This window comes from Bubalus bubalis, chromosome 1 (assembly GCF_019923935.1).
Source record: "Bubalus bubalis isolate 160015118507 breed Murrah chromosome 1, NDDB_SH_1, whole genome shotgun sequence".
In the NCBI taxonomy this organism is placed as follows: domain Eukaryota; kingdom Metazoa; phylum Chordata; class Mammalia; order Artiodactyla; family Bovidae; genus Bubalus; species Bubalus bubalis.
In genome coordinates, this window is record NC_059157.1 from 47,231,734 (window position 1) to 47,252,361 (window position 20,628).

At 40.2% G+C, this 20,628-nt stretch overlaps 1 protein-coding gene across 4 annotated transcripts in view; it reads left to right on the top strand.

Moving 5' to 3' along the window:
- The window catches only part of GART (phosphoribosylglycinamide formyltransferase, phosphoribosylglycinamide synthetase, phosphoribosylaminoimidazole synthetase), a 28,231-nt gene extending 8,677 nt beyond the window's left edge, over positions 1-19,554 (top strand). For all 4 annotated transcript variants that reach the window (XM_006048238.3, XM_006048239.3, XM_044939456.2 and 1 more), the window contains 18 exons: positions 1,393-1,504; positions 2,475-2,543; positions 3,039-3,164; positions 4,241-4,328; positions 4,819-4,904; positions 5,066-5,234; positions 8,156-8,387; positions 10,198-10,292; positions 10,587-10,696; positions 11,039-11,237; positions 12,278-12,529; positions 12,832-12,984; positions 14,986-15,192; positions 16,272-16,409; positions 17,399-17,529; positions 17,771-17,912; positions 18,566-18,681; positions 18,764-19,554. In XM_006048238.3, the coding sequence (XP_006048300.1) occupies positions 1,393-1,504; positions 2,475-2,543; positions 3,039-3,164; positions 4,241-4,328; positions 4,819-4,904; positions 5,066-5,234; positions 8,156-8,387; positions 10,198-10,292; positions 10,587-10,696; positions 11,039-11,237; positions 12,278-12,529; positions 12,832-12,984; positions 14,986-15,192; positions 16,272-16,409; positions 17,399-17,529; positions 17,771-17,912; positions 18,566-18,681; positions 18,764-18,955 (2,617 nt within the window). In that variant the 3' untranslated portion in view covers positions 18,956-19,554. The remainder of the gene's footprint in view (positions 1-1,392; positions 1,505-2,474; positions 2,544-3,038; positions 3,165-4,240; positions 4,329-4,818; positions 4,905-5,065; positions 5,235-8,155; positions 8,388-10,197; positions 10,293-10,586; positions 10,697-11,038; positions 11,238-12,277; positions 12,530-12,831; positions 12,985-14,985; positions 15,193-16,271; positions 16,410-17,398; positions 17,530-17,770; positions 17,913-18,565; positions 18,682-18,763) is intronic.
- Positions 19,555-20,628: the final 1,074 nt, after the last annotated feature.

The following is a 20,628-nucleotide window of genomic DNA, read 5'->3' on the forward strand; positions in this document are numbered from 1 at the left end:
AGACGTTTTTCTGGAACTCTCTGGCTTTTTCAGTGATCCAGCAAATGTTGGCAATCTGATCTCTGGTTCCTCTGCCTTTTCTAAATCCAGCTTGAACATCTAGAAGTTCACAGTTCACCTACTGTTGAAGCCTGGCTTGGAGATTTTTGAGTATTACTTTGCTAGCATGTGAGATGAGTGCAATTGTGTGGTAGTTTGCACATTCTTTGGCATTGCCTTTCTTTGGGATTTGGATGGAAACTGACCTTTTCGAGTTCTGTGGCCACTGCAGAGTTTTCCAAATTTGCTGGTATATTGAGTCCAGAACTTTGACAGCATCATCTTTCAAGATATGGAATAGCTTAACTGGAATTCCATCACCTCTACTAGTTTTGTTTGTAATGATGCTTCCAAATCCCACTTGACTTTGCATTCCAGGATGTCTGACTCTAGGTGAGTGATGACACCATCGTGATTATCTGGGTCGTGAAGATCTTTTTTGTATAGTTCTTGTGCATATTCTTGCCACCTCTTAATATCTTCTGCTTCTGTTAGGTCCATACCATTTCTGTCCTTTACTGTGCCCATCTTTACATGAAATGTTCCCTTGGTATCTCTAATTTTCTTGAAGAGATCTCTAGTCTTTCCCATTCTATTGTTTTTCTCTATTTCTTTGCATTGATCAGGGAGGAAGGCTTATGTCTCCTTGCTATTCTTTGGAACTCTGCATTCAAATGGGTATATCTTTCCTTTTCTCCTTTGCCTTTCGCTTCTCTTTTCAGGCCTCCTCAGACAACCATTTTGCCTTTTTGCATCTCTTTTTCTTGGGGATGGTCTTGATCCCTGCCTCCTGTACAATGTCACGAACCTCCTATCCATAGTTTTCGTTTTAGTTATTCTTATTTATTCTTTATTCTACATTGAAGTTTATTGTTTTCTAGTAGCCAGATTCCTTGGACGTAACAATTTAGTTACTTTCGGTAAGTCTCCTGGATCTCCAGGTCTACTCAACAGAAAAAACTACCAACAACAGTTTCTTACCTGTACTTGGAGAAATTATGTATCCGTGCTTATATTGGTCCATGATTCACTACTTTGTATCTTAAAGATCATTCCTTATCCATGCTATACTGCTGCTATTTCTTCTCCCAAAGATTTGTTGATATGCTCTCAGGGTAGGTGAGAAAAGCAAAATCGTATGTAGCATATGATCACAGGCAACTACAGAGGAGTACAGAAGAAAAGAATCCTGACAGGAGGTGCATCAAAATGGTGTTAGCTGTTTTTTTAGTTGTTTTTAGTTTCTTTCTGCTTTTTAGTTGTTGCTATAGCATATCATCACAAAATCTGAAAGTATTTTAAACTTTTGAATCATAAGGATTTACTGAATACTGAAACTTCCTGTCTTCACAGCGCAGACTTCCCTGCTTTGGTTGTGAAGGCCAGTGGTCTTGCAGCTGGGAAAGGGGTAATTGTTGCCAAGAGCAAAGAAGAGGCCTGTGAAGCTGTCAGAGAGATTATGCAGGTAAGTTGATCCTTCTGAAAAACTTTCATAATTTTCTAGTCACACTGGATAACTACTCCCAATTTTTCAAATACTTACAAATTCTTATCCTCAAGATGAGGGAAATGGGTAGTAGTTACTGTTTATAATACTATGTATTATAATCCATCTCTGTAAAAACAAGTATCTGTTCTTGGAGTCTCAAGTCTAAGAAAAGTGAAACAATGTTAATATATATTGCTTTTTATTTTAATATATTTTGCTTTTTTTTTAATGAAAAAAAAGTTTTTTGGCTGTGCTGGGTCTTCACTGCCACGCACAGGCTTTGACGGCAGGCTGGCGGGTGGCCACTCCTCACTGTGGTGCCCCAGCCTCTCACTGCGGTGGCCTCTCCTGCTGTGGAGCGCAGACTCCAGGTGCGTGGGCTTCAGCAGTTGCAGCACACAGGCTCAGTAGTTATGCACGGGGGGCTTAGCTACTCTGCATCATGCAGAACTCTCCAAGACCAGGTATTGAACTCGGGACCCCCATACTGGCAAGTGGATTCCCAATCACTGGACCACCAGGGAAGCCCCTAATGTTTTGCTTTTATGATCCATCTTGGTTGTTTTGGGTTTCTCCATCTTTTGGAAATCTGCTTTCACAGACACTACGGTATAATTACTATAACCAAATATAATTGTAATCGGAAATAAGAGTGAAGAAGTGATGATGAAAACATCAGTTTTTCTGTTGCCTTACTGAACCTGGAAAGGAGGCTACCCAGGAGGGTTCTAATGATGTATTCATTTCTTCTGTACCAGTGCTAACTCTACATCACTGCCACTTTAAAAATAGGAGACATTCATATGTTCCTATGCGGCTTTCAGAAAGGGAAAGAGAAATTATAAACTAGTGCATTGGTTCATTATACAAATGGTGCAAAATGAAGCAGCTGGTTAAATAAGTAATAAAAGCTTATAGTTTCTCTTTGTATTTTATCTCCAATAAGGGTAAAGCTTTCGGAGAAGCAGGAGAAACAGTTGTCATTGAAGAACTTCTTGAAGGAGAAGAGGTGTCTGTATGTATATCCATCTTTTGAATTTGTATAGAGTATGCGCTGTGTTACCTGATCTATGATCCCCAAAAAAGGCTTGATTTGTTCTGGTTGCTTCAACCAAGAGCATAAACTGAGCAATACAAAGGAATTTATATGTGTTTAGTATTTTGGATACAAATGAAAAAGTAATTTATCTTCTTTTAATCACCCCTAGTGTATCAGTAGGGGAACTGGACTTATATCACACATTATTTAAAGAGGGGGAAGGTTGAACTATTTTACTTTAGGGAGTAGCTTGACCTGCCCCTTGACCAACCTAGCTCAAAAATTACAGATCCTTCCGAATTGAATATACAAAATCTTTTGATACTTGATCTAGGAAAGTTATTTATGTTTTAAATCATTTTACTTAAAAAAAAAATCTAACTGGAGTTAAGGTATGTATAGTTCTGCTTATGAAATTTTTTTTTTTTAACTTTTTGGCATGGAAGGTTAAGTGGATTGTTTTTTCTGCAGTGTCTGTGCTTCACTGATGGACGGACTGTGGCCCCCATGCCCCCAGCACAGGACCATAAGCGATTGCTGGAGGGCGACAAGGGCCCCAACACGGGAGGAATGGGAGCCTACTGTCCAGCCCCTCAGGTAGCCATCATTTGGTCTTTGCAAAGAACTCTTTGACATCTTTCCTTTTTCCAGTTTGTTTTTGTTTTTTTCCTATAAATGACATTACGAATCAGCAAATTGGTTTTCCTGATAAATGAAAAATATCTTTTATGGCTTCACTCTAAAACTAAACTTTTCTAAAAGCCTTTGTGAAACTAACTTTGTGGATTAAACAGATCCTTCCAGCCCCTCCTTTCTACACCCTGTTTTTACCCCTTGAGCCAATTATAATCTGGAATTAATTATGCATCTTTGGATATCCAGGGCCCAACAATAAGTGCTTAGTAAGAGTGGGTGTGGTGCATCAAGAAGCAAGTCAAACTATCATTTCTTCTTCTCTTTCTACTATAATGGATAAAGTATGTTTCCACACAATTCCTGGACAGTTTTATGAAAAATCTGCATTGCTGCTGCTGCTAAGTCACTTCAGTCGTGTCCGACTCTGTGCGACCCCATAGAGGGCAGCCTACCAGGCTCCCCAGTCCCTGGGATTCTCCAGGCAAGAACACTGGAGTGGGTTGCCATTTCCTTCTCCAATACATGAAAGTGAAAAGTGAAACCGAAGTCGCTCAGTCGTGTCCGACTCTTAGCAACCCCATGGACTGTAGCCCACCAGGCTCCTCCGTCCATGTGATTTTCCAGGCAAGAGTACTGGAGTGGGGTGCCATTGCCTTCTCCAAAATCTGCATTGAGTATATTATAAATAGCACTTAAAAAAATAGCACTTAGAAACTCACATTTCCTTTCACTGATGATAGTTAAAATTGTGCAAATAACATGGTGCCTTTTTGATATTTTTCTTAACTAAAAGATTAAAAAACAAACATAGTTTACTTTAGACTCTATGTATTAAAACTACCATTTGGTGAAAATGATTTTAATATAAGAACTAACTCTAGCTCTAATTTTTGTAATTTTATAAACTCTAGATTTTCAACTTACAGGCTTATGAGGTATGCAGACTATACTGGAAGTATACAAAGGAGCCTCAATGTGGGTGAGGACTTTTTTAGTTTAATACCAATTACATTTAAATATTTCTCTGTATTCCCCAGGTTTCTAAGGATTTGTTGCTAAAAATTAAAAATACTATTCTTCAGAGGACAGTGGATGGCATGCAGGAGGAGGGTATGCCATACACAGGTAAGCACATGGATGTCATTGTGAACATGATTCATGGAGGAAGTTTACAGCATTTTCTCTTTTTTTTAAACCACTTTTTTATTGACCATTGTTGTAACATTGGTTATGGTCATTCCAAAACCTTGAGTCTATATTCTAAATTTCATAGTCATAATACCCACCGCCGCCGCTGCCACTAAGTCACTTCAGTCGTGTCCGACTCTGTGAGACCCCATAGACGGCAGCCCACCAGGCTTCCCCCGTACCCAGGATTCTCCAGGCAAGAACACTGGAGTGGGTTGCCATTTCCTTCTCCAATGTGTGAAAGTGAAAAGTGAAAGTGAAGTCGCCCAGTCGTGTCCAACTCTTACCGACCCCGTGGACTACAGCCTACCAGGCTCCTCCATCCATGGGATTCTCCAGGCAAGAGTACTGGAGTGAGGTGCCATTGCCTTCTCCGAGTCACAGTACAATGTCTGCATTAACGATTTTTTTTTCCTTTTTAATGAAGGTGTCCTCTATGCTGGTATAATGCTGACCAAGAACGGCCCCAAAGTTCTGGAATTTAATTGCCGTTTCGGTGATCCAGAGTGCCAAGTGAGTAAAAAAAGATTCGTGCTATTTTAATCTTAGGATTTTTCAGCCTTGAAATAATTACCTTTGAGAAATATAATGCAAATTCTGGTATTTCAGTGAATAAAATGTCCCAGGAGAATTGAAATTTCTCTCAGTTGTCATACTGATTGTGTTTTTTCCAGGTGATCCTCCCACTTCTTAAAAGTGATCTTTATGAAGTGATTCAGTCTATCTTAGATGGCTTGCTCTGCACTTCTCTGCCTGTTTGGCTGGACAACTGTGCTGCTGTAACTGTGGTCATGGCAAGTAAAGGTTATCCAGGAGACTACACCAAGGGTGTAGAGATAACAGGTGAACATGAGGGAATGCAAGGTTGGGAGACAATGTGAACAGTACCGCAGTAGGCCTTTGTCCCATGGAAAGCTCCCTGTAAGGGTGTGAGGCCATCAGTATCTTTTCAGGGGTTCTTAACATAACTCTGTTGCTTATTGCTTGGATATGGGTGTCCAGATACCTAAAATTGCTGTATTTAGGAACTGCTATCCATTTCCCTTTCTGCACAATGAAGACTTAAGTAGGCCTAGCCAAGTTACGGAGAATCACCCAGTCCTGCCTCTCTTGTCCCTCCTCTGAGAGCCAGTAAGATAATAGGAATATATGAGTCAGAGGAACATAAGTTTAAACTACATAGGTTCAGTTCAGTTCAGTCGCTCAGTGTTGTCCAACTCTTTGCAACCCCTTGAACCGCAGCACGCCTGGCCTCCCTGTCCACCACCAACTCCCAGAGTTTACCCAAACTCATGTCCATTGAGTCAGTGATGCCATCCAACCATCTCATCCTCTGTCATCCTCTTCTCCTACCTTCAATCTTAGGGTCTTTTCAAATGAGTCAGCTCTTTGCATGAGGTGGCCAAAGTATTGGAGTTTCAGCTTCAACATCAGTCCTTCCAATGAATATTCAGGATTGATTTCCTTTAGGATGGACTGGTTGGATTTTCTTGGAGGCCAAGGGACTCTCAAGAGTCTTTTCCAACACCACAGTTCAAAAACATCAATTGTTCAGTGCTCAGCTTTCTTTATAGTCCAACTCTCACATCCATATGTGACTACTGGAAAAACCATAGCCGTGACTAGACGGACCTTTGTTGACAAGTAATGTCTCTGCTTTTTAATATGCTGTATCAAGGATGTTGTAAATTTGAAATATAAATTTCAGATTTCAGGATGTGATCTCTGATCACAGATTAACCCCTCCCCCAGTTTGCAGTATACCCCATAGTCACTTTGATGGCAGAATTAAAGTAGTTTCAGAACTATAGCCTTCTCTTTTGTTTCTCTTTATAGGAGGTGAGGCATCTATCAGTAGTTAAATGATCGTAACCAATTTATATATAACTCAGTGTTTTAAAATGGTAAATAAGTTCCAGACACCCTATTTACTGTCTTACCCAGACAGGAAGTCCATTGCCCTGTAAATACCACACATGGTAACTGGGCAGTTAGGAACTGATTGCCTTTTAAAACAAAGAAAGGGAAGGAATAGAATCAAGGTCATTGTATTGGTGAAATTTCCCTAAAGTTTTAGTGACAAGTGTAATAGTTTCTGATGCCCCAATATTGGATGCTGCTGATACCACCAGGTCAGGAAGCAACAGTTAGAACTGGACATGGAACAACAGACTGGTTCCAAATAGGAAAAGGAGTATATCAAGGCTGTATATTGTCACCCTGCTTATTTAACTTATATGCAGAGTACATCATGAGAAACGCTGGGCTGGAAGAAGCACAAGCTGGAATCAAGATTGCCGAGAGAAATATCAATAACCTCACATATGCAGACACCACCACCCTTTTGGCAGAAAGTGAAGAGGAATAAAGAGCCTCTTGATGAAATTGAAAGAGGAGACTGAAAAAGTTGGCTTAAAGCTCCACATTCAGAAAACTAAGATCATGGCATCTGGTCCCATCACTTCATGGCAAATAGATGGAGAAATACTGGCAACAGTGTCAGACTTCATTTTTTTGGGCTCCAAAATCACTGCAGATGGTGACTGCAGCCATGAAATTAAAAGACGCTTACTCCTTGGAAGGGAAAGTTATGACCAACCTAGATAGCATATTTAAAAGCAGAGACATTACTTTCCAACAAAGGTCCATCTAGTCAAGGCTTATAGATGTGACAGTGAGATGGTGAAGAAAGCTGAGCCCCTAAGAATTGATGCTTTTGAACTGTGGTGTTGGAGAAGACTCTTGAGAGTCCCTTGGACTGCAAGGAGATCCAACTAGTCCACCCTAAAGGAGATCAGTCCTGGGTGTTCATTGGAAGGACTGATGCTAAAGCTGAAACTCCAGTACTTTGGAGTTGTGTGAAGAGTTGACTCATTGGAAAAGACCCTAATGCTGGGAAGGATTGGGGGCAGGAGGAGAAGGGGACAACAGAGGATGAGATGGATGGATGACATCACCAACTCGGTGGAATGGGTTTGGGTAAACTCCGGGAGTTGGTGATGGACAGGGAGGCTTGGCATGCTGTGGTTCATGGGGTCACAAAGAGCGGGACATGACTGAGCGACTGAACTGAACTGATACCACCAAATATTTGGGTATCTATGACTAAATGCCCCTATCTTATAGAAACACCAAGAGAAGACACAATATTATAAACCACTGTACTTCAATTTTAAAAAAAACTTTTTTTTTAATTGATACAGAAAAAATTTAACATTACCAAATACAGTGCTAAAGAGAAAAGGAAAAGGACAAACTGAGGATACAAAAATTTTTTTTAATTAAGAGGTTATCTTTGTATGAATTGCTCACTGCATAATTTAGAAAATATAGTTTAATAATATTTAAAAAGGAAAAGCAACCTTATCTAGTTGGCTGTGGTAAAGCAAAAAAATTCTTTTACTCTAAAGTAAAAAGTGATCAGGATTTATTCATCGATGTTTAAGTTTTTTACTTTTCAGGAGAAAATAACTGACTTTTCAGAGCTTGCCTTTTTTTCCCTTCAGTGAAATAATCATTCTGACATGAGAGCTATGATAAAGAGCTCTAGTGGATACAGTTGTCACCAGAGCAGAACAGGCTGTTGTTAGGAGGAAGGCTTGATTTACTGTTACATCACATAATTCCTTTCTGTTAGGATGCTTGTGAAGATTCATTTAAGTGAAATAAAGATTTTACTTTTAAAAAACCCTCTCAAAATGAATAAGCCACAGTGTATAATATTATTACTGTAATTGGTGTATCAAATATGCTTTCTCTTACAGGGATTCCTGAGGCTCAGGCTTTAGGACTGGAGGTGTTCCAAGCAGGCACTGCCCTAAAAGATGGCAAGGTGGTGACTAACGGGGGTAGGGTCCTTACTGTCACGGCCATCAGGGAAAATCTCATCTCAGCTCTTGAAGAAGCCAGGAAGGGACTTGCCGCTATAAAGTTTGAGGGAGCTGTTTATAGGAAAGACATCGGCTTTCGAGCCATAGCTTTCCTCCAGCAGCCCAGGTAACCTTGTGACCCAGGTGATCATAGCACAGCTTTAGAACTGGCAGAGATGGTGGTGTAGAAAACTCCACTGAACCTGAACTAAGGCATTCTGTATTTTGAACTCTGAAAGTGGTCCAGTTTTGATTTGCATTTAGTTTGAATCAAAAGTATTAGTTATATTCAAATGAAATGGAAAAAACTTCATGGTAGCTCATATTTGAAATGTGCTGGTAAAAGGTTTTTTTCACATTCTACATTTTAGGTGTATGCAATAAGCTGTCAATTATTCAAGAAAAATAAGTTATATATATCTTAGTTATCCTGATTTTGTCAAAAGAATTTGAGATGTAAATATTGGTTATCTTAACTTTACAGCTTTGATTATACTATAAATTTTACCACTTCATTTGGTCATTGCATTTATATTACTGAAGTGTATTTATAACTTCACTTAATGTCATATATAGCTATTCCTTTGTAAAATAACAATAAACTATTAACTGCTGATGTGGGTGTCTTGATCTTATCACAGTATGTTCATTGAGTTCATGTATGAGAAATACTTGTTTTAGGACAAAATGCGAGTAACATGCTAAAATTTTGTTTTTTTAACCTTTAAAATGAGTAGACTCTGGGCTTTCCTTGGTGGTCCAGTGGTTGAGAAGTCACCTTCCAGTGCAGGAGGGTGTACAGGGTTGATCCCTGATCAGGAAGCTAAGACCCCACATGCCTTGTGGCCAAAAAACAGAAGCAGTATTGTAACAAATTCAATAATGACTTTAAAAATAGTCCACATTTTTTAAAAAAAAATTAGATCCTATTGAAATTTCTAATCTGTAGAACTTCATTTCCTATCCTAGTGTGACCCTGGACTGCCAACTTTTTTGTAGTTAGCCGCCAAAAGTCTCAAATCTGTTTGTTCCCTGGCATCTTGTTTCTAATAAAACTAGAGGTATTTCTTCCGATATCCCTGAATCCCACTAGCCCAGTGTTGTTTTTGTAAGGCTAGACCACCAAAGTCACAGTGCCATTTAACATGACTGGGCTTCCCCGATGGCTCAGTGGGTAAAAAATCTGCCTACAATGCAGGAGACATAGAAGACACTTTCAATCCCTGGGTCAGGAAGATCCTTTGAAGAAGGAAGTGGCAACCCACTCTAGTGTTTTTGCCTGGAGAATTCCACGGACAGAGGAGCCTGGTGGGCTACAGTCCATGGTGTTGCCAAGAGTCAGGACTGAGCAAATGAGCACTAACTGGAATGCTCTAGCTTTTTGGCACTATTACAAAGATGGAAATGATGCATTGAATATCATTACCTGGTTTCGGTGGGGTTTTGGTGTGGGGTTTTTTTTTTGAGTTTTTAAAATCATTTCTTATAGTCTTTATAAGAAAACTGATACCGTTCTCTATTACTGCAGTAAGAGCTCAGTTTCATTATTAAGGGATTTCTTTCTAGAGTTCTTATCATCCTAACTTTCACTTTTTTGACTCAGTTTTGGTACTCTTTCCGTCCCATACCAAAATTGAACAGAGAAAGGTTGTGGCCAAATGTTGATATATTTACCTGCCTCTGACAGGTACTTCTGGAAGAAATAGATAAGTTAGAGAAGTAGTTCCAAATAGTGATTATCAACTGGGGAGGTTATTTAAACATATTTCAATTCCTAGGACCTGCCCTAGACCAGCCAAATTAAAATCTCTGGATGGGGCCAAGTACATTAGGGGATCTGAAAAATGCCTAATGAATATCTTCTGCTTTAAATAATATTTTAAGGTTAAAATAATTTTTCCCTGGTGATGTCTTAGTTTATTTTTTGAACTTTTTAGGGGCCTGACTTACAAGGAATCTGGGGTAGACATTGCAGCTGGTAATACGCTGGTCCAGAAAATTAAACCTTTAGCGAAGGCCACCTCCAGACCAGGTAAGTCAGATCCTGTCCTTTGCTAGTTCATCAACCATGACAAACATTGTGTATTGATTTGGGGCTTCGTAGTTAACTGAAGAAAATGTTCCAGACTAATGCCAAGTTGCTGTAAGTCTTGTCCTCTTTAAGCCAAACTCATAGTCTTCTGCTTTCTTACCTCTAATAGTAGGGAAAGCATTTCTTATCCATGATCTTAAACTCAAAAGGATGTGTCTGCCCCTTCAATATCTGCTTTCTTGATCAATCCTTTGCTGTTGAAATGCAGCAAGAAATAAATTTTCTCTCCAACAGGCTGTGATGTTGATCTTGGAGGTTTTGCTGGTCTTTTTGATTTGAAAGCAGCTGGTTTCACCGATCCTCTTCTGGCTTGTGGAACAGATGGCGTTGGGACGAAACTGAAGGTAATCAGACACTTATGTGAATAAAGGCCTTTTGTGAAAGATATGAATTTACTGTGTATCAAATATCTTTCTCCTCTTGACATATATGCACTAAAGAGAACCATACCAAATATTGTTTTGCCACAATGGCTACATGTTTCTAATAACGCAGTATCTTTGAGAGTATATCTGGGACAAAAGAGAATAATTTTGGACCAAGTAGCTTATCAAAATTTAGTGTTCTTTTGTCTTCATGTGTTCACAGCACTAGCCAAAAGTCATTATTTGTTAGCCTTCTCTGATAATTGACAAGATACAGTTTGGAACTTACTGTTTAATGTGGATGTTTATACCCTTTGGTAGATTGCCCAGCAGTGCAGTAAACATGACACCATTGGTCAGGATTTGGTTGCGATGTGTGTAAATGACATTCTGGCACAAGGAGCAGAGCCCCTCTTTTTCCTCGATTACTTTTCCTGTGGAAAACTTGACCTCCGTACTACTGAAGCTGTTATCGCTGGGATCGCCAAAGCTTGTAGAAAGGCTGGATGTGCTCTCCTCGGTATGCGCTTCCATTTTAATCACGCACCCTCACTGCGTTTCAGCCCTGCGTATAAGCCTGATTGGTGACTAGTATAGCCAGCAAGACAAACTGTGTGCCACACGATGAGGCAAACAAAATACAGACAGCACCAGCTAAGGAAAACTTAAACCTCGGTGCCCCCAAACCCTCCCCTCGAGGGTCAGACTCACACTTCACCACCATCAGCCAGGGCTTGTCTTCCCCCCAACCCTTGGCCGCTGTTTGACTCCCGTGTCTCTCAGTGGCCTCCTGGACAGACAGGGAAGGGACTTGTTTCCTCCTTACGGCCCTGCAGCAGAGGCAGGTCAGTTCCTGGCATTCTGACTCTTTAATTTAAGCCTTAATTTCCCACAGAAATGACACTAAGGATAAAATGTACCCAAGGTTTATAGAACTATTGCAGGAGTACATACGTGAGGGTTTTAACAAGATAAATTTGTAGGTTGACCAGAGAACAAAACTACCTTTTTTACATCCCCATTTCTGTGGACAGGCTTATCCCAAAAGCCAAAATTGCCTTTCAACCATCTTTTGGAACCATTCCTGATTTAAACCTGCCTGCCTAGACCCTATCTTTATGGGATATGGTGGTAATGTGAACTCGATGTATTTGTTAGGCCAGGGCATTTAGAGTTAGGCAGGCCTGATTAAATCACTCTTCTAAGCCTGTACCATTATTGGAACATGAGGTGATTGTAAAGATCAAATGTAGGTGAGAGCATTTCTGAAACTAAACGGCTAGAGAAATGGCGTTATGTCCAACTGAGCATTCATTCTGTAAAAATAACGATGTTTGGAGGCTATATTCATCCTTTGTGGAAATTAGTGCTATTTCCCCTGAAATCATGCTTGGTTGAGAGTTCTGTTAGATGGCCCTTAGAGACCATTTTACTGAATGTTTGCAGAATACAGCTTCCGTTTAATTGTCCTTTTGAAGAGTAGCTGGTGTCAGTCACTACTTCTAGACAGGTGTATAAACATTCAATGATTTCTTTGTTCTTGTTTTCTCTTCCTGCCAGGAGGTGAAACGGCAGAGATGCCTGGCATGTACCCTCCTGGAGAGTATGATCTAGCTGGTTTTGCCATTGGCGCCATGGAGCGGGATCAGAAACTTCCTCAACTGGAAAGAATCACGGAAGGGGATGCTGTTATTGGAATCGCTTCATCTGGTCTTCACAGCAACGGATTCAGCCTTGTGAGGAAAATTGTAGCAAAATCCTCTCTCGAGTACTCTTCTCCAGCACCTGATGGCTGTGGTGACCAGACCTTAGGTACACATACTCACGTTTAAACTCTCCTACTTGGAAGTGTCTGAGCAGCCAGTCACTAGGTTAGGCTGATTTCGTTACTTAAAGTACTCTTAATACTAAGAGTATTAAGTACTAAAGTACTCTTAATACTTAATACTAAGTACTCTTAATACTTAGGCTGTGGTTTGGCTGCTTAGACATTAGACACAGAACAGGTGTATCTGGCAGGGTCACAGTCCTTCTCTGTTTCAGAATTATTTTTTATGTATGCTTCGGTTTCATTTCATAGACTTAAGTTTTTATCTTATCTTCCCAATATACAGGTGACTTACTTCTAACCCCAACCAGAATCTACAGCCACTCACTGTTACCTGTCCTGCGTTCAGGACGTGTTAAGGCCATTGCGCATATTACTGGTGGAGGATTACTGGAAAACATCCCCAGAGTCCTCCCTCAGAAATTGGGGGTGAATTTAGGTAAGATCACTAAAAAGAAATTTTGCTCAGAAAACTATTAGAAGAAAAAATACATTGTGGAAGGAAACTCTTTGGGTAGTTTAAATACATACAGGATTATACCCAGAAATTATTCATCATTTGGACTTGTGGAAAAAATAGGACTGACCCTTTACCATATCTTTTCACTTTATTGGCCATGTTTATAAGGCATAGACCAAGTGAAGTCGCTCAGTCATGTCCGACTCTCTGCGACCGCATGGACTGTAGCCTACCACGCTCCTCCATCCATGGGATTTTCCAGGCAAGAGTGGGTTGCCATTTCCTTCTCCAGGGGATCTTCCCTACCCAGGGATTGAACCCAGGTCTCCTGCATTGTAGGCAGATGCTTTACCGTCTGAGCCATAAGGGAAGTCCTACATATAAGGCATACTACTACTAAGTCACTTCAGTCGTGTCCGACTCTGTGTGACCCCATAGACGGCAGCCCACCAGGCTCCCCCGTCCCTGGGATTCTCCAGGCAAGAACACTGGAGTGGGTTGCCATTTCCTTCTCCAGTGCATGAAGGTGAAAAGTGAAAGGGAAGTTGCTCAGTCGTGTCCGACTCTTCACGACCCCATGGACTGCAGCCTACCAGGCTCCTTCGCCCAAGGATTTTCCAGGCAAGAGTACTGGAGTAGGGTGCCATTGCCTTCTCCCACATATAAGGCATACAGCCCTGTGATTGACTTATATCAGATGAAATTTTCTAAGCAGATTCTCCAGAGGGTTGGTAAGCTTAAGCTCTGTCAAGATAGAATCAGGAACTTGCTGGGAGGGAAAGGGAAGTGGTAGTTATTAAATAGTCCATGTGAGGGATAAAGAGGACCCAAATCAAGGCATTGTGAAGAGAGACAGAAGAATCATTGTGTGCTTAGCATGAAAAAAGAAGTCCCAGGTTTCTGGTTTAGTGGGTGCATAGGTGGGAACATGCATAGGACAGGAGAAGAGTAGATTTGAGTAGAGAATGAGAATACAGTGTTTTAAGTCTTTGACATGTTCATTGCAGTATTTCTGTGGGAAGTTAAAACAGTCTGAATCAGGGAGTAAACCATGTGAACGTATCAATTCCAAGCAAGGTTTTCAACATGACACTGGTTAGCAATGTCAAAAAGCAACTTGAGAAGGTAGATTCCACCTCCCAGATTATTGGCACAAGGGATGATAGCAGAGATACAGAGACAATAGTTGAAGATTGCTGTTTCAAGAAACTTATTGGTTGGGAATTCCCTGGTGATCCAGTGGTTATGAGTCAGCACTTCACTGTGGTGGCCTCATTTCAGTCCTGGTCCAGGAACTTAGATCCTGCAAGCCATGCAGTGGGGCCAAAAAAAAAAAAAAGTTTATAAACAGACCTAAGTCTAGCTTATTTGTTGTTTTTGTTTTATTTTTTGGCCCCACTGCACAGTTTGCATGATCTTAGTTCCTTTAACAGGAATTGAACCTGGCACGTCCTAACCACTGGACTGACAGGGGGTTGCCTAAATTTTAAAATAAATGCAGAGGGGCAGAGTATTGCTCTTAAACTTTCTATATAGCCTAAGTTTTCTACAGTAGTAGCTGTATTTCCTCTAAGTCTGTATATAAGCCACTAGTTTTGCATCAAACTTAGGGTGTGTTTTGGTCATCGCTAAGACCCAACTGGACATTCTCAGAGGGTAGTATGCCAGCCTTTACTGGAATTCAGCCCCATTAGAGCATCTCTTTCATCAGGGAATTTCTAAGGATCTAGTTAGTTAATGCAGCACAAAACTAATTGAGCAAAAATTTGCTCAATTGTGAATATTGGCCTAGTGTGACACAAAAATGTTCTTAATGCCTTAGTACAGATGGATCCCCAGAAAGCTTCTGAAAGGCCAGTTAGTAGTTTCTCCTTATACAAAATAGCTGTCCTGGTTTTAATTTCCATAGGTTTTTAAATGTGTGTGCTTTTATACTTTGGGTCAACAGTAGATTAAGGAACAATTCTTGCCTGTTTTTAGATGCCCAGACCTGGAGGGTCCCCAGGATCTTCTCATGGTTACAGCAGGAAGGCCACCTCTCTGAAGAGGAGATGGCCAGAACATTTAACTGTGGGATTGGGGCTGCCCTCGTGGTATCAGAGGACCTGGTGAAGCAGACTCTGCAGGATATTGAGCAGCACCAGGAAGAAGCCTGCGTGATCGGCAGAGTGGTTGCGTGTCCCGAAGGTAACCTCTTCCTTCAGTGGCTCTTAGATCTATAACCTTCAATATAACTGTGCCCTGCCTTAGGAGCTCTGCCTACCCATTGCTATGGCAACTATCTTTACACAGCTGTCACGTGGAAACATCCCAGCCAGTAATACCACGCGTCTCTTCGTTTCTGCCTCAGGGTCTAACCCCTGTGTGTAGCAGTCACACGCACAACCACACCCTGCAGGAAGCAACCCTTGATCAGTGGGGTGAGAGATAATGAGTCAGCACCCACTTGAGAAACAGAAGGAGGGAGCGGTTCTAGGCACAGTCTGTCTACATGCCTCCTTTGAGGGTCCCAGTAGGATCAAGCCCAAGTTGCCCACAGCGGTGACCAGCTGAATAGCACACTCAGTATAAGAGTCTTCCCCATCACCATTCCCTGTCACTTCCCAGAGCAGTCTCTCACGTGAGGACTTGGGTCAGGCTCTGCTTTGTGGCACAACTCAATTCGAGGAGCAGTGAGCAAGCACCCTGACGAGCACTGTATTACCCGAAACTCTGTTAGAAGCACTAGAAATTGGCAGAATGGCAGAAAACCCACTCAGATTCTCTAACAGAGATGTCAAGACTTGTTAATTTTGCCTTTCATTCCTTTACTGTGTAGGTTTCATTTTCAGGCAGGCTCTCCAAATACCCATAAGATGTCTTGAGCCCACATCCTTCAACTCACATTGCACTAAGAGAGGCCCTCTCTTTCTCAACATCCTATATCAAACCTCTGAATGGTCTTGCTTGGTCACATGCCTACCCTTGAAGCTGAGAGGTCATAGCACTAGTGTGGATGGAAGATTTACAGGAGAAGGGAGAGAACACTGGCAAGCACTAACATATCCACTTTATCTACAGTGCTGTAGCTTTTAGTTGAAGTGGGCAGTGTCCGCCTTCAGGAAGTTTCTATGAGTGAGTAATGATAAGTAAAACAAACTTACTATTTGTTTTAATCCTGCATATTTTGAGAATAAAATAACAGTGTTCTAAAACACTTCTGTTTCCATATTACTGTTAATTCAGAGTTGTTCTTGATTTACTTATTGAGTACATTTGCACCAAAGGTTCTCCTCGTGTGAAAGTCGAGCATCTGATTGAAACCATGCAAATAAATGGATCAGTATTGGAGAATGGAACCCTGAGAAATCATTTCTCTGTTCAACCGAAAAAGGCAAGAGTAGCTGTCTTAATTTCTGGGACAGGTGAGACATGGCTCCCTCTTTACTACAGAGCTGTAGACATGCTCTTCCTTTTCTCCCATTCTTCCCCCTAAAAAAACCTCCAACTGTGAGAACACTTAGTAGAATGGGGCTGAGGATTGTTAAGGAATGTTAGCTATTCTGCATCTTCAGTCCTTCCACTTTTCTCAGGCATTTTAGACAGCTTCTAAAGGAAAATTAGAGGGTGTTGGGAAGATGGTTGAAGAGAGAAGCTTTTCTAGACAGAATGCAAATTGTAACTTTTTGATTGTAGCTTTATAGTTGAAAAGTCTTAAGACAGTTGAGGCTTTTTTTAATTGTCAACAGTAATTTAGTACAAAATTTTCATTTGCTTCTTGTGGGCAGAGGAGTAAAGTAATAAGAGCATTGTTTTCTCTCATATGGATGGATACAGCACGATTTTTTGGCTTATGGGGTTGAACCCAGGCCTTTGGCAGTAAGTGGACAGAGTCCTGACCGCTGGACCACCCAGCAGTTCCCACCACTGTTTTAAGTGACTTTGCTATGAACATTATTGTAAATACAATAGGTTCATAAGTACATATCAGATTCTTTCTTTAAATTACATTATCAGAAATATAAATGCTTTACAAGTCTATTTTAAGGTTTCGGTATACTTTAGACCCAAGTTGATAGTAAAGCAAAATGATTGTAAGAGGTCAGTCGTAGTGGTTTATTCTTCTTGAAAGTGTTCGGGGTTTTTTCTTGTTTAATTAAGCAGTTTGTTCCTCATCCTTCAGTTTTAACATGTGTTAAACTGTTTCTACTGCTATGCTCAATCATATTTTGTGCTTATGTTTTCATGAGATACTAATCCATTATTCAAAGAGGAAGGAAATGTAAAAGCCTCACATATTTTGCCAATCTTTTCCAAGACATTTTCATTTAAAAACCTTGACCATTCCCTATTTGAAGTATATAAACCTTTTAAAGAAGTATGCCTTCATCTGTGTTTTTTGGCCTTTTTTCAGGATCGAACCTCCAAGCTCTCATAGACAGCACTAGGGAGCCAAGGAGCTTGGCACACATTGTCGTTGTGATCTCCAACAAAGCTGCAGTGGCTGGCTTAGATAAAGCAGAAAAAGCCGGGATTCCCACGAGAGTAAGTTACTTTGAAAAGTATCTTTACAGATTATTCAAGCTCATAATCTGCCTCTAAATGTTCTTAAGACATCTGGATTTGGGGTAGCTACTAGGCTTGCCTTTCCATTCCGGTTCATTCCTTCATTCTTGATATCACATATGGCTTCAGATGGTCAATGTAGTCTATTTATAGGTTGGATTTTAAATTATTTTTGGTTAATTTGTTGGAGACAGATGGTACTTACCCGTTTCTCTTCTAGGTAATTAATCATAAATTATATAAAAATCGTGCAGCATTTGACACTGCAATTGACGAAGTCCTTGAAGAGTTCTCCACAGACATAGTCTGTCTTGCAGGATTCATGAGAATTTTGTCTGGCCCCTTCGTCAGAAAATGGAATGGTAAGTAAAAAACTGATACCACATTGAGAAATCAACTGAAAATGACTCTAGGGTGGTTAATTTACCAAACCATTCCAGTAATGAGAGATCTACTATGACATTTTATTTTGACATACATAATAATTGAATTTCCTTTGCCTTTAGCCCAGAGAATGACCCAGTAATGACTTATTATCCTTCTTCATCAGTTTTCTTTGGTGTGCTATAATTATGTTTTCTAAGATAGCTTAGATTGCTTTCACATTAATACAAATATAATTTCATCTTCTGGATAAATACTGGGAGGACACTTTTTTCCTTGTTTAGAAGTGTGAACCACTGCCAGAAAATGGCAAAGAAGGTACTATTGTCAGATTTCACAGGATCCGCTGTTAATGTCAAGAGCCCTATAAGCCAGAGTAGACCCCTTCCCATCCAGCTTTGAGTCACTGCCGGCACCTGTTCAGAGTCCCTCATTGTGTCTTCATATGTGCAAGGCAGAAACCTGCTGCTCCCAGGGCCTCCTTGGATGAGAACGTGTATTTCACTTTTCCTCATTTCTGTCTTTGACAATGAAAACATCCAACCTAGAGAAAGCTTGCTCATGTTGACTCCTGATTCTAGACAGGAAAGTGTATATTCCAGATTCTGACCACATTTTAATTAATTTCCAGGGAAAATGCTCAATATCCACCCATCCTTGCTCCCTTCTTTTAAGGGTTCAAATGCCCATGAACAAGTCCTGGCCGCTGGGGTCACAATCACCGGGTGCACCGTGCACTTTGTAGCTGTGAGTATGGCTCGTGATTAGTATTTAAATGTCAGTTGCACTTGCCAGAGGTAACGTTCAAAACTTCTGCTTTCTTTTCCAGGAAGATGTAGATGCTGGTCAAATTATCTTACAGGAAGCCGTTCCAGTGAAGAGGGGTGACACTGTTGAAACTCTATCTGAGAGAGTAAAATTAGCAGAACATAAAATATTTCCCTCAGCCCTCCAGCTGGTGGCCAGTGGAGCTGTGCGGCTTGGAGAAAATGGCAGAATCTGTTGGGTCACAGAGGAGTGAAGCGTCATCCCCCCGGGAATGGAGACAGCTGAGAGCATTGTAGGTGCTGCAGGGGGACTTTTTATCCTGGACTCCACCTAAAAGATGTGTGAGACATCTGTGTGTTGCCTCCAGTGGTCTTTCAGGTTTTACCTGTCTGGGGCCTTCTTGTTCATAATCAAACTAGGCCTTCAGAATTCCTTTTACTCTTAGCCAAGTATTATACCCAAACTTAGTCTTTTCTTTTTCAAAGAGCTAACAAGTCTAATAAGTTAGTATCTTGTCCCCATATTGTATATCTGTACTAATTTGAATGGAGACTTCTCGAATTATTCTGATCATAAGTTGGTATCATAAAATTTCTGGGTAGTTCCCATAGAGGGATAGTGTTCTCTGTGCTTTGAAGAATCATTACACTTTCCTCTAATAATTGACGATTTCTATAATACCCAGATTTCAGCTTCACAGTTTGGGAGGATAGAAGGCAATCTACTCAGACTAATAAAGCGTTTATTTTTTTTTTATGTTATTTAATTATTGCAATAGTAATTTTCTGTTTTTCATAGACATGTACAGATTCCACAGTGTTATGGATTAAACAGTCTTCTGTCTAAAAAGCATTTATATTACTGTTTGTTTATATTACTGAATATAAAAAAGAGTTACTAATAAGTTTAAACAATTAACATACTGGTTACACTAAATTTTGAAATACAACTGAGAATTGTCATTGCTTTTACCGAGTGAAGCAGACCCTTCCTCCTTATGATCTTTTCTCTTCTCTTCCTCTTGTTCAATTTGTTGTGTCTTTGTGTTTGAAGGCCTCCGATATATAGGAGAGAAAGTCTCTTGCTCCACAAACATACCTTGAAATTGGATTCTTGCTGAAAAATGGACCTTGTTTCACAAATGATATTGGATCCAATGGCAGGATGTGTTTTTTTGTTTTAAAATTTTGATTGAAAATGAAAGATTCTCTATAAAATAATACATTTTCTTGGCACAGCTAAACACCTGGATTCTGAACAGATTGAATCCATGCCTTAAGTTAAAAAAATTAGTTTTGTTCTTTTCTGTCAAAAATATGAAAGAAGTTCAGTAAGTGGATTGCACATAAGCAGTCTCTGTCTGGGAAAAACCCAAACAGATGGTAACTGAAGTATTTGTTAGTAAGACATACAATAGCAATCCAAAGATGAATAAAAGACTTCCTAAAATTATTCAAAGCAACCACAATAGAGTACTCAAAAGATGGGTTTTTTTAAGACACTTTTTGTTATTTCCAAAGAACTTTTATGACAACCTCAAAGGTCCTCTGACCAAGTCATTCAATTTCTGAATATTTTTCTAAGGATATATAAATTGTCAAGTACACAAAGTTACAATGCACCACACAATATGGTTTAATAGAAAAAATTGAAAAGCAGTTTAAATCTTTATTTATTTATTTAGTTTTAGGTTTTTTTCTCTTTTTTTATTTTTTAACTTTACAGTATTGTATTGGTTTTGCCATATATCAAAATGAATCTGCCACAAGTATACACGTGCTCCCCATCCTGAACCCTCCTCCCTCCTCCCTCCCCATACCATCCCTCTGGGTCGTGCCAGTGCACCAGCCCCAAGCATCCAGTATCGTGCATCGAACCTGGACTGGTGACTCATTGCATATATGATATTATACATGTTTCAATGCC